Here is a 12,443-nt window from a genome sequence, read left to right as displayed (position 1 = left end):
TACCTCAATTTTTTAAACCTCTTTATTGATAGTGGGCATTTATGTTATTTCCAATTTTTCCTTACTTTAAAATAATATTGGTTAAAAATCCTAGCAAGTCTTTCTATGTTCACAGGATTATTTGCTTAGGATAAATCTCTTGAAGCGGATTACTAGATTAAGAAGTCATGCCTATTTTTAAGGTTTTTTGATACATACTACCAGTTTGTCCTCCACAATAGCTGTTATTTCTCTTCACATGCTTGTGGCTAGTTCTTAATACCACAAGGATTTCTTTCTGCCACCTATACTCTGAGGTCTGAGTGCTTTGGTTATCCTTTGTGTACTTGATGCATATGTAAAGTGATCACAAAGTTAAGTCTTCAGAAAATTGGATACCACAGTCTAAGCCCTAATATATTTACATTGTATCTGCTGATGGTTCCCTCTGACTTCATACATTTTATTTACTATAGTGACACAAGCTGGACATATAAATAAAGAATAAAGTTTTCATATTTAGCACGGGGAACCTATGTATCTCTTCAAAATCACCAACACGTAAAATTAACCAACTGTTTCCTTCCAGAAGCAAAAAGGTTAATCTATTTTGCTATATAAATAAATTCACGTTTGTGTATACATATATATTCATATATACACAAAATACACATCACTCTTTCTATATACATATATGTGTGTGTGTATATATATAGTCAAGTGCCGCATATACAACAGCAATCCCATAATATTAGCACCATACAACCTAGGTATGTAGAAGGCTATACCATCAAGGTTTGTGTAAATACGCTCTATGACGCTTGCACAATGACGAAATCGCCAAGGATGCATTTCTCAGAACACATCTCCATCATTAAGTGATGCATGACTGTATATAATTTTATAAGAGACCAAAAGCAAAATTTGAGTAGAAAGTTATTTACAAACCATTGGGAAATTAAGTTTAAAATATTTAATATTTTCATTAGAAGATGGTATTAAATATTTCCTGGATTTTTTTTTTTTATAACTACATACCACCCTCCCATCACAAACACATACACAGACAACAGTAAACGTGTGTGTGTTTAAAAGGTTTAAAGTTGACTGGAGATGGAAATAATTCTACTTTTACCTTACTTTAACATTCTTTATTAGATTATATATTCCATTTAATAACTATTTTTTAAGTGAATTTACTCATCGTTCCCTCTCAGCCAGCCCCAAATCTGTTTCCTCCTTGTGTAATGGCAACACCATCTTCCTAGATACCCAGGCTAAAAAAATCTCAATAATCTTTAGCTAGTCCCTCATAATCTATTCACTCCCAATCTACTTGGTCACTAAATCATTATACTAGCTCCTTCTCTAAAATGTTCTGGCAATGAATTTTTAGCCCACTGCATTAGTTTGTTTATTCATGCATTCATTTATCCAGGATTTTGGAGTTCGCCTATATACCATGGAAACACTATGCTTGGAACTGAGGATACAGCCACAAAGCAAACAGACATGACCCCTGTCCTCACGAAGTTTAGAGTCTAGTTCAGGCTCATATCACCTTTTTTTGAACTACTACTGTAACTGTGTTCTCTGTTCCATCTCCAGTCTCTCTACTCTCCATTTACACTGTGCCAAGACTTTGAAATCATTTTCTAAGTTATTGGCAGGTCAATTATATTAACTCCTTCTCAAAAATAGGAAGCTCTGAAGGTCTACCATCGAGCCACTGTCTACCAAGCAAATTCTTCACTTCTTAAGACTGCACTCCAAAATCATCCATAAACTGGCCCCCGACAGTCTTATGTCCGAATCATTCTTTTACATACCCTGTGTCTCAATTATACCCAGCTGCTTGCTATCCTCCTAACATACCTTTAACTTTCATGTCGTTTATCCATACTGTCCTTTGTGCACTCAGTGTGTTCCCTGACTTCTACTGACAAAGTCCTATTCATCTTTCAAGTTCAGGGCCTTCTGTGAAGCTGTGTGAATTCAGCCATTGGCAGATATTTAACCAATCTCCACTCTATATTCCTATAGCACTTTTCTACTTTTATTTCACTTCTCTTATAATTGGTTTTGGTAATAATGTCTTCCACTTTGGTTAAAATATAAATTCTGAGGACATTTAAAAAAATTTAATCATCATTTTATTCCCTTGGTACCTAGATTAAATCATCAACAATCTGATACGCAACTGTATTATCAATAACTAGTATTATTTTAAGGTAAAAAAAATTGGAAATAAGCTGAATGACCAATAACAGGAGATAGGTTAAAAAATACAATGGCCAAAGGTTAACAATGGAAAAGTATAGCACAAAATATCAGAAGCTTTCAAGTCAGACTGCCGGGGTTCAAATCTCAGTTCCACCACTTAATATGTAATCTTGGGCAGTTTACATAACTTCAAACAAGAAAATGCACTTTAAAAATTAGACACAAGTAATCAACAAATAAAAAATATAATCATGGATGCAACAAAGCAGAAAATACTTCTATTTCTGATATACTATGCAAGTTTTGAAAACTTAAGAATGGGTACTCTGAAATCCTAGTCTAGTAACCTGAGGATCAAGTGCTTTTATTTTGTTAATGAACACAAACTTAACCATATGAAGAGACAAATATGATGACCTGGTTGGCATGTACTGTGGCCCATTCTTCATCCAAGTTATCCAACTTAGCTTTAGGATGTTTGAGGTTCTCATTTTGTTCCTCGTTGGGTGGTGTTCTAGCGGCAAGAATCACATAATCCTTTTGTGAAGAACACTTAAAAACAAATTAGAAAAGTTTATTAGGGGCCGGCTCCATGGCCGAGTGGTTAAATTCGTGCACTCTGCTGCGGCAGCCCAGGGTTCGGATCCTGGGTGCGGACATGGCACCGCTCGTCAGGCCACGTTGAGGTGGCATCCCACATCCCACAGCTAGAAGGACCCACAACTAAGATATACAACTATGTACTGGGGGGGGTTGGGAAATAAAACAAAAAAAAAAAAAGAAAAGTTTCTTAGAGTGATATCTGATTGAGGAATGTAAAGTTCTTATAACACGCAAAAACTGAATGTTTCTGGCAGCTTAAATTGTTAATACGTACACAGTCAAGCATCATTTAACAATGAGGACATATTCTGAGAAATGTGTTATGAGGTGATTGCATTGTTGTACAAACATCATAGAGTGTACTTACACAAACCTAGATGGTATAGGCTACTGGATGTCCAGGTTATATGGTACTAACTTTATGGGACCACCCTTGTGTATGCTGTCCATCATTGACCGAAACGTCATTACACAGCACATGACTGTATTATAATGAAATCTATGGGGAAACCAATTTTTCACGGATAGCCTTACAATGTTTCCCTCACATGTTATTTACCTTTTAACATATTTAATATCAGGTCCTTATTTAATTGGGCATCCTGAATGTGAATCACATAGTGGTCCTTAAAAATGGCTTACTGGATGAGTAAATAAACTGCATTCAAACTACAAGATAATACGCTTGGCCAATTTTCTAATTATTGTATTTGTGTCCTACATAACTTGAACAGATTGAATGGTTCAGCAAATGTAAAAACTCAGTAAAATAAAGCAACAAATGACCTTGTGCATCTTACATGGATGCACTTAATTCATGGATACAATAATAGTGAGGAACTTGCACATATGTGTGCACAGAAAAACAAAGGGGATGTGGGACACATAATTGAAGTGATAACAGATTTATGTTTCTCCGTTTTAACAGCAGTTAAATGGTAACCAAAAGTGGGAAACCTAAAGATAAATTTAGGGCACATTTAATAGCTCAGTCTCATTACAATGAAAGTTTCCTATAAAGAAAGAGTGAAAATGAGGCTGATAATACATGCTAGCATGGTGTCATACTCATACATAACCTGAAATTCCCATCATTAGTGTCATCCTGGAATAGAAAATAAAGGAAGAGAAATTATTTCTACAAAAGTTATTTTCAGAAAGTTACATTTCAAAGGCAAACAGGAAAAGGTAGGTGCTCATTAAGAAAGCTCTTCCTTTTTATAAAATTTACGACTTTGAAAAGAAAAAGAAACTGACTCTGGGAGTAGGAAACATGCAAGCTTGAGGAGAAGGAGAGAAAAGTGATGAACCCTGGAATAAAGAGGAAGAAGGAACATGAAGAATACTGAAAGGACTGAAAAGGCAACATGAAGAAAGACTGGAAGGAAGGTCCTAAATTGTGGGAGACTTATTTGTAAGAGGGTGGTTTCACTGAGCTCTAGAAACAGCCTATGTGCAGTACGGGAAGTTTGGAAGAGAGTATTTCTTCCTGACCTTTTATCTTTACTGATCATATCTTTTTTCTAAGACCCTTTTTCCCTTAAATTTTTAAAATAAAGGGAAGTAAAAAACTTTAAATAAAAATTTCCTAGCCAAAAAAAAAAAAAAAGCCCCATATTAGATGTTAAGTAACCTGAATCAAAAAGAAGTTAAAATTGTTGCCAAGGTCTGGCTATCTAATGAGAGGCCTCATGGGGTAGTACAACGTGGGTGAACAGTGCAGGGTCTGCCCTTCGTCTCACAAGTTAACAAATCGGATTTGTGAAAACTCTGAGAATGAACCTGTCTTTCAGGGCTAGATTGATATTACAAAGCTCATTTGGAATGATGCTGACAACTAGAATATCATGATGGAGCATGAACACACGAGCCCTCTGAACAGCGTGTTACTTATAAGTAGGTAACATAGGGCATCAAATTATAAGAGAAAAGTAGACTGGGAACATGGGTAAAATTAGAAAAAGGAAGGTTAATTATAGAATTTGAAGATTCTAGGCATCATGATAAAATATCCAGAAAGAAATTGTCAAATAGAGCTTTATTTCCTACTAGGCCTCTAAATCAAGTCCTTGGGCCACAGTGCATTCTCCACTAAATAGGTTTAGACAGACATAGCTGGTTTGTCTGTGCAACTCTCCTTTTTTTTTGTTGCTTTGTACTGGTGATCAGTCCTCCCTGCTGATTAACACATTCTTCCTTCAAAGGAAGTGGGTGCTTACGCTTTCTAAAGTAACTGCCCAAATCTCCGTTCCATTTTGTGTTAATTTTTCAGGCTTAACTCTAAGAGGAAAACAGAATTTGTTTAATTTCCAAATTTCTCCCTTCCCCTTCCTCTCCATTGAATCATTGTTAAAAAAAAAATTCGATAAGATGGGCACCAAAATATGTAACAAAATATATGACCACTGTTCCTACATGTCTGAGATAAGACAAACTAGAATGGGAATAAAATTGTCAAGAGGTACTTTTGTAAAGAATTGGACAACCAGGAATTAATAAAGACTAGAAAGGAGTACAAAACACTTTGGAAAGACAACAAAATATAAATAATCTGGTTAGAAAAATTCTAATTTTGGAGTTTCCACATTATAAACTACTTTTACATGGTCAAAAGGGAATGTGTTCTGACTTGGGCAAACCTGAGCTGGGTTTGCCTGACTTCTCCACATTTTCCCTCAAAAATCCATTTTAAATTTACTACTTCTACATTCCATCCCTCCATCCCCTCATCTTGAGTTTATTGTTAAATAGCATATTTTAACTTTAATGAACAGGTAATTTGTTTTTATCAATAAAGACAGTAAAAGATACATACCTGCCCTATTAAAAGACCAGAGACAAAATCCTTTCCTTGGAGATTGACGTTTGAAAGATACTGGCCAACACTCTCTTCTACAATATAGGTTCTTCCCATTATTGAGAACTAATTCACTTTCCTAAATTATGAGAAAAAATACATAGCATTTTTAGGTAAAAATACAATTTGTAATATGTTCCTCATGAGAGCAGTATAGCAAGATAAGACCCTGATAAGACCCCATGCCTTGCAGTGTGACTCCTTATTAAATAGGGGATTCTTTCTTGCAAAGTTAAACGTAGCTTCAGAATTCTCAACACAGTGCTGCAGGCAATGACTACCAACCAACCAGAGTTGACAGGAGAGAGAAAACCTATTTCCATACCTGGGATAAGGGAGAGGCCAGTAAACTAGTAGTCAGCATACCTGATTTCTTATTTGGATCTACTACTCTTTAGCTGCATCATGTTTGACAAGCTATTCCCGAGCCTCAGGGTGCTCATTTCTAAAATAGGAAAGATAATTTCTGAGTTGCTCATGGGGAGGTAGAGAGAATCAAATGCATTTAATCAATAAGCATACTATGAAGAACTACTATGTGCTAGAAATTGTGCTAGGTGAGATGGTACAAAGATGAGTAATACTTGACCTCTGTCCTTGAGTAACTTATAGTACCCTAAGAGTTACAGAAGTAGATAAATAGCAATGCAATAATAATGAACATTTGTATAGCTCCCACTTTGTCTAAGGCCTTTTTTTAAGTACTTTACATGTGGTAAAATTTAATATTCACAAAAACTCCATGAGGTAGGTACTATTATTATAATCCTCATTTTATAGATGAAGAAACTGAAATGAAGAAAGGTAATGTAACTTGCCCAAGTGACAAAGCTGGTAAGTGGCAAAGGTGGGACTTAGGCAGTCTGGCTCTAGAATTTATGCCCTTAAATACCACGCTCATACTGAAGAAAGATACCCAGTCTCTCAATTAAACTTTTACTGAGGGTAACTCCTGTTCTGCTCTCTCTCTCCAGTTTGTGGATAAGAACCAGTATATTCCTCTTACTGGCTTATGCTCCTTTGAGTTTCTGTCACTTAAAACCAAAGATGCCGAATAAAAGAGCTAGACAATGATGAATGATGACCTCAAGTTCACATTCAGTACGGGAGACAAAAAATGTAAAAAGATGATATTCAGAAAAGCTATAAATAGATATACAGAGACTGTAGGAACACAGTTGCAGCATTTTGAAAAGAGATAATAGTCATTTGAGTTCTGTAAAAAATTTCAATCTTATTTAGTACAACAAAGTCAAGGCAACTAACTATAGATGTGCTGAGGTGGTATATCTAACACCAGTAAACTGCAAGTCACAATGATTTTGCATTACTCTACAACTAAAGCTCAGAGAATTGGTTCCAGTTTGAAATGGCCTATTGGATGCTGTTTTTTCAAAGAGACTGTTCAGACTTGTCTCAAAACACATTAAACTTCTTCCAAGCTCTTTTCTGACAACCGTGCAAATCAGGTTTGCCCACCTTTTTTTTAGACTAACTCTAGAACTGCCTGTTTAAATCATTAATGCTTCTATAAAGCTGAGGGCTTTCCACTTTTAGTAGTGCCTTAAGGTACGCATTTCTGTGTATTAAACTTTCCTCTACTTCATCACGCTATTGTACTCCTTTTACTTGTGCCCTAATAGTTCTTAATTCTTGCAAGAAATAGCAGTGACTTCAAAGTTATGATATGAAACTTCCTAATCTTATTTTTTCCAAAATGTCACCTACTAGCCACGTTAACGTTTAAGAAACTGAATCTAACAGGAAAATGACAATCTACTGGACTATGAAATCTGGTTGAATGTTAGATAATTTTTTTTTTTGTAGTGCTCCTTCAAAATTTTTAAACGTAGCCAACCATACTTTATAAAGGACATTACTAAAAAATGTAGATCTTGCCTTATACAGTTCAATTTTTCCTGAAATGTGTATTAGAAGAAGCTTTGCAAGTTGTCCAAGCACTATGATTTGGGACAACTCATCTTTCCTGGACTCTGGTTTCCTAGGCTACAAAATAAAGAATATAGATCATAACAGGTCTGAAAACCTATCTAATTTTAGGATTCGATGAGTCCAAGTACAGAACATCAGTATTTTCCAAATGATAGATCAATAACACGATAATATTGTGGGCCTAGGACATAGTACAGTACTGCATATACCAGCAACTTCAATTAAAGTGCTTATACAAAATATTCTGGGGGGAAATCAACCTTAAGCTCCTTACTGATATTCACAAAAAACTGCTACTGTGGGAATTAAAGGGAGGACGACATTAGGAGTGCTTTATTTTCAATAAATAATTTAGTAAATTCTTTTAGAAGAGTAATCAAACCTGAAAAAAATCTACAGATTCAGCTTGGAAGTCACAGAATTACGATCTGGAAACAAGTAGTTCTGTTATGGTGGCCGGGTGAGAAGTGGTTTTTACGAATGTGTTTAAAAACTTCTGTTACAACAGTTTTTCAATTTAAAAAATATAAACATAAGGTAACATTTTCTGCAATGTTACCTTCAAACATAAAAACAAGGGCTACACTCAGACTCCTCTCGGTTTCTTTAAATCCTCTTCCTGAAAAATGAACGGGGCTCCTTAAATTCCTCTTGCATTACTGTTACCCACCCTGCCACCAAGGAAAAAAAAGGCATTTAAGTACATTATTTTAAATAATGCAAGTCTGTCATAGCTGGACTTGAGTGAGTTGTGCCGGAGTGCCTGTCCATATGTTTTCTACACTCTGTCTCTTTCTTCCTTGCAAACGAAGGTCTCTGTGCTTGAGTGCACACATCCAACCCTCACAAGCGCGTAGGACACCCTTAGGCTGACTCACCTGTACTCAGAATGTGCACGCGTGGCAGACAAATCCGTCCAACAGTCAGTCCACCTAAGAAGCGAGTTTAGGGCGCAAGCAGCAGCCTCCAGGAGCCAGATGCCCCTCCGTAGCCAATTCCACAGCGAATGAGTTCATCAGAAAGCGACGGACTGCCCACACTTCCCACTCCAAACCCAGGGTCTCTAGAGTCAGGTGGTGCAGAATGATGACGCAGCTGCCCCCTCCCTTTACCGCAGCGCCTCAGCCAAAGCGACTGCGGTGGCCCCCCCGCCCCCTTGCGGGCGCCATTGAGAGCGTGGCAGCAACCTGGCCCCTGCCGTCCAGCCCTGTCGGGACCGATGCCCTCTAGTGGCTCAGTGTCTAGAAGCCGCCAAAGAGGACGCCCCATGGCATCCCGGAGCTTTGACGGTAAGGTCGCCCTACTCTTCAGGGAGGGACGTGGCTTGACAAGTACTATATGGCGCCACCTCGCGGACAGTGATCACGCGGCTGGGCGAGGAGAGCCGGGGGGCGGGGAGAAAGGAGTCAGCGGAATGGGTGGTGAGGAATTGGGCTCACAGAAGAGATTGAGAAAAATACTACGTTTCCCAGAAGCCTGCGAGGCTTGCAGGGCGGAAAGGGGTGCCGGAAGTCGGCGTGCCTGACGGGGTCAGAGGCCGCCTCTGAACTCGGATTCCCAGGGTGCACGGCGGCTAGCAGCTGCGCGCGCATTTCGGTCGCGGGCGGTGGGGCGGCTGTGGCGCCGGCACTAAGGCGGGACTCGATTTCCCAGGGTCCCGTCGCGGGAGTCTCCGGCGGGCAGGCGCGCGCGAGCCCGTGAGCGAGGCCACAGAGGCGGCCGCCCAGGCCTCTGGGTCCTCCTGGTCTTCGCCTTTCTTCTCGGTTTCTGCTCCGTCGGCCGCTGCCGCCGCGGCCCCCGGCCCCAGCGACATGGCGGCGGTGTTGCAGCAAGTGCTGGAGCGCGCGGAACTGAACAAGCTGCCGAAGTCCGTCCAGAACAAACTCGAGAAGTTCCTTGCTGACCAGCAGTCCGAGATCGATGGCCTCAAGGGGCGGCACGAGAAGTTTAAGGTAGAGAGCGGTAAGTGCGCCGATCTTCCCGCCGGGGGTCTGGGCCCGGCTTGGTAGCTAGGGCTGGGCTTCTCCGCTGGCAGCCTGGCTGTCGGCCTGCGACCCCCCTGGAGCATCGCTTTCCTGCTCCCCGGGCCCCCGAGGCCTTCTCTTACCTGCTCCTCTCACACTTTGATCCCGAGGAGCCTTTTGTTTGTTTCAAGCTGAATCCACGTTTAGTTCCGTTTTCTTTGTAATCAGCAGGGTCTCATATCGGGACAGAAGGTTGTCCGGGAAACAGAAATTGTGAAGGTTTGGGTCTGTTTACACCGGACTCGCGACCCCTGTCTTTCTAAGGCTAGAGTACCCTCTCTGTGTGTTGCACGTACGATGATAGTAATTTCCGCTCAGTCTTCAAGGCACCTGCCTTCAAAGGCCTTTGTCTCGACTGTTTCGTGCGCTTACGTTGAGCGTGTGTGTGTGTCGCTGTGCTCCGGTAACGAGCTGATGGTCACCAAAATGAGTGAGTGCGTGAGACAGCGCTGGAAATAGAGTGAACGTGCGGTGAATACGTTTAACATATCGGAATTCTCTCTAAAAATTGGAATTTGATAGAAAATATATTTAGACCTGTTTATAAATAACCTACAGTAGACGCTCAAATAAGAAAGTTACTAACAAAAGTGACTTGAACATCCTTGAAGAAAAGTTAAGAGCTTAGTAATTACCATTACTTTTGCCTTATACAGTTCAGTTTTTCCTGAAGTGTGTGTTAGAAGAAGCTTTGCAAGTTATCCAAGCACAAGCACAAAGTTTTTGTTGTGTGTCTTGGTTTACCAGTTGTTTGGCGCGATGGGTACTGGTTTTTGCTAAGTTGATTGAAAATTCGGAGTAAATTTTCTCTTCAAAAAAATGTAATTAGCAAGCAGAATAAATATCGAGAATGAATTCTCTGAATCCCAACACTGAATACAGTACACAGCGTTCTGTTAATTTGCACAATGAATATTGAGTGCCTGAAACTACGCTGAACACTACACACTCAGTCCCTTCCCAGGGGGAGTTAACACATCTATTTTTACATAAACTTAGTAATTTTATATTTTCAGGTATGGTTGTGACTGTTTTAACACAGCCTCTTAAAGCAAAGCAGTTTTTAAATAATTTTCTTCTCCATTTAATAAATTTTTTTTTACTCTGTTTTATGCTAAGAAGTTTGCTGTTGTGTGGGGAAAATACTAAGATAAATATGTCACTTGCCCTGAAGTAGTTCATAATCTTGTGAGAGAGATAGACAAGTAAATTGTAAAACCCCTTTAGGCCTTATTTTCATTTGTCATGTATGTATAAGTCAGTTGGAAGTGTTAGATTAAAGTCCTTTCCTGTGCTTGACTTACCTTTGCTCAAGGTAATTCTTGTTCAATTCTTATTTGGAGTGCAATTTTAATACTGTGTCTTAAATTTTAAAGTCAAGTTATTAAAAATAATTAGCAGTATCAACCATGTGTGTCCCTGTGTGTTTGATTTCATTTTTCTCTCTGCTTTTCTGTAGAACAACAGTACTTTGAGATAGAGAAGAGGCTGTCCCACAGTCAGGAGAGACTTGTGAATGAGACCCGGGAGTGCCAAAACTTGCGGCTTGAGCTGGAGAAGCTCAGTAAGTATTAATTATATCTCTATAATATTCTTGGACTATTCAGATCTTCAAACATCTCTTTGTATGCTTTGGAAACGTTTACTCACTATATGTGAAAATTCTAGTTAAGTGTCATTTTCATTTATGGTGATATTTTGATTTTTCACTCAGTGATACTAAGAACATAGGGCTTAATGATCAAGAGGCCTGGGTTCTAATTCCAACTGCAAGTAAAGGCTCTTTTGCCATATGTGAATCATAACAGTATGTGATTGGTGTTTATAAAATGGCTAGAACCGCATGTCCATCTACTTACACAGCTGTACAGATCAAATGAGATATATTTGAAAGCCTTTTGAAAAGGCTAAAGCATTATGCAAGTAAAAAAGTAATTAAAGAGAGTGACGGTTATTTTTATGTTGTTGGAAAATTAAAGCCTATTAGTTCTATTATTATGTCTTACCTCTTTGTTATAATTTTTATAAATATTTGTGAATCTCGGGCTATTCCCTTTTTAAGGCCTAATTCTTGTGAAAGATAGGTAGCTGATTTCCTTCTTAATTTGTTTTCTTACATCATTAAAGTCCTAGAGGGTACACAAGATCTTAGTTAAAGGTCCTGACATTTCTTGGAAGGATGATGTTTATTACATGCAGTGCTTATAATAGAAGAAGGTAAATTTCAGGAAAGATCTTTATGGAGTAGGGGCATAATATTTGTTATTAGATATAGTTGGATTTTAATTTGATTGGAAACACAGGAAGCTAGTAATCAAGAGAGTGGTTGAAATTTCAACCTTCTTTCTTAACTGATCTGTGCCCATCAGCTATTTGTTTGGGTTATAACTTTTTTCAGCTGATTTTGGCACATCTCATTTTTAAAACATATGACGTATTTGTAGGATGGTATGTGTACATGTATAGTGTATCTTCTTTGGAAAAATATCTGTTTGTATCCTCTGCCCATTTTTTGATCAGGTTTCATTTTTTTGTCTTTAAGTTGTATGAGTTCTTTATGTATTTTGGAAATTAACTCCTTGTTGGGTATATGATCTGCACATATTTTCTTCCAGTTGGTGGGTTGTCTTTTCATTTTGTTGATGGCTTCCTTTGCTTTGCAGAGCTTTTTAGTCTGATGTAGTCCCATTTGTTTATATTTTCTTTTGTTTCCCTTGCCAGAGTAGACATGGTATTCCAAAAGGTACTGCTAAGATCATAAGTACTTACTGAGTAACTTGATCAGGTTCATCATCTGTACATAA

The 12,443-nt window shown here is 38.6% G+C and overlaps 2 protein-coding genes across 6 annotated transcripts in view; one reads left to right on the top strand and one right to left on the bottom strand.

Moving 5' to 3' along the window:
• Positions 1-8,706, bottom strand: part of ODR4 (odr-4 GPCR localization factor homolog) — a 35,172-nt gene extending 26,466 nt beyond the window's left edge. For all 4 annotated transcript variants that reach the window (XM_070266676.1, XM_070266677.1, XM_070266678.1 and 1 more), the window contains exons 1-3: positions 8,494-8,706; positions 5,621-5,741; positions 2,620-2,754 (exon numbers count right to left, since the gene is read on the bottom strand). In XM_070266676.1, coding sequence (XP_070122777.1) covers positions 2,620-2,754; positions 5,621-5,719 — 234 coding nt within the window. In that variant the 5' untranslated portion in view covers positions 5,720-5,741; positions 8,494-8,706. The remainder of the gene's footprint in view (positions 1-2,619; positions 2,755-5,620; positions 5,742-8,493) is intronic.
• TPR (translocated promoter region, nuclear basket protein) overlaps positions 8,682-12,443 on the top strand; it is a 55,218-nt gene continuing 51,456 nt past the window's right edge. Inside the window, exons 1-3 of one of the 2 annotated variants that reach the window (XM_023640718.2) lie at positions 8,682-8,904; positions 9,269-9,577; positions 11,099-11,203. In XM_023640718.2, the coding sequence (XP_023496486.1) occupies positions 8,835-8,904; positions 9,269-9,577; positions 11,099-11,203 (484 nt within the window). In that variant the 5' untranslated portion in view covers positions 8,682-8,834. The remainder of the gene's footprint in view (positions 8,905-9,268; positions 9,578-11,098; positions 11,204-12,443) is intronic. The other variant, XM_023640717.2, reaches the window with a different exon arrangement.

This window comes from Equus caballus, chromosome 5, assembly GCF_041296265.1.
Source record: "Equus caballus isolate H_3958 breed thoroughbred chromosome 5, TB-T2T, whole genome shotgun sequence".
In the NCBI taxonomy this organism is placed as follows: Eukaryota; Metazoa; Chordata; class Mammalia; order Perissodactyla; family Equidae; genus Equus; species Equus caballus.
This window is presented reverse-complemented; position numbering and strand designations above follow the sequence as displayed.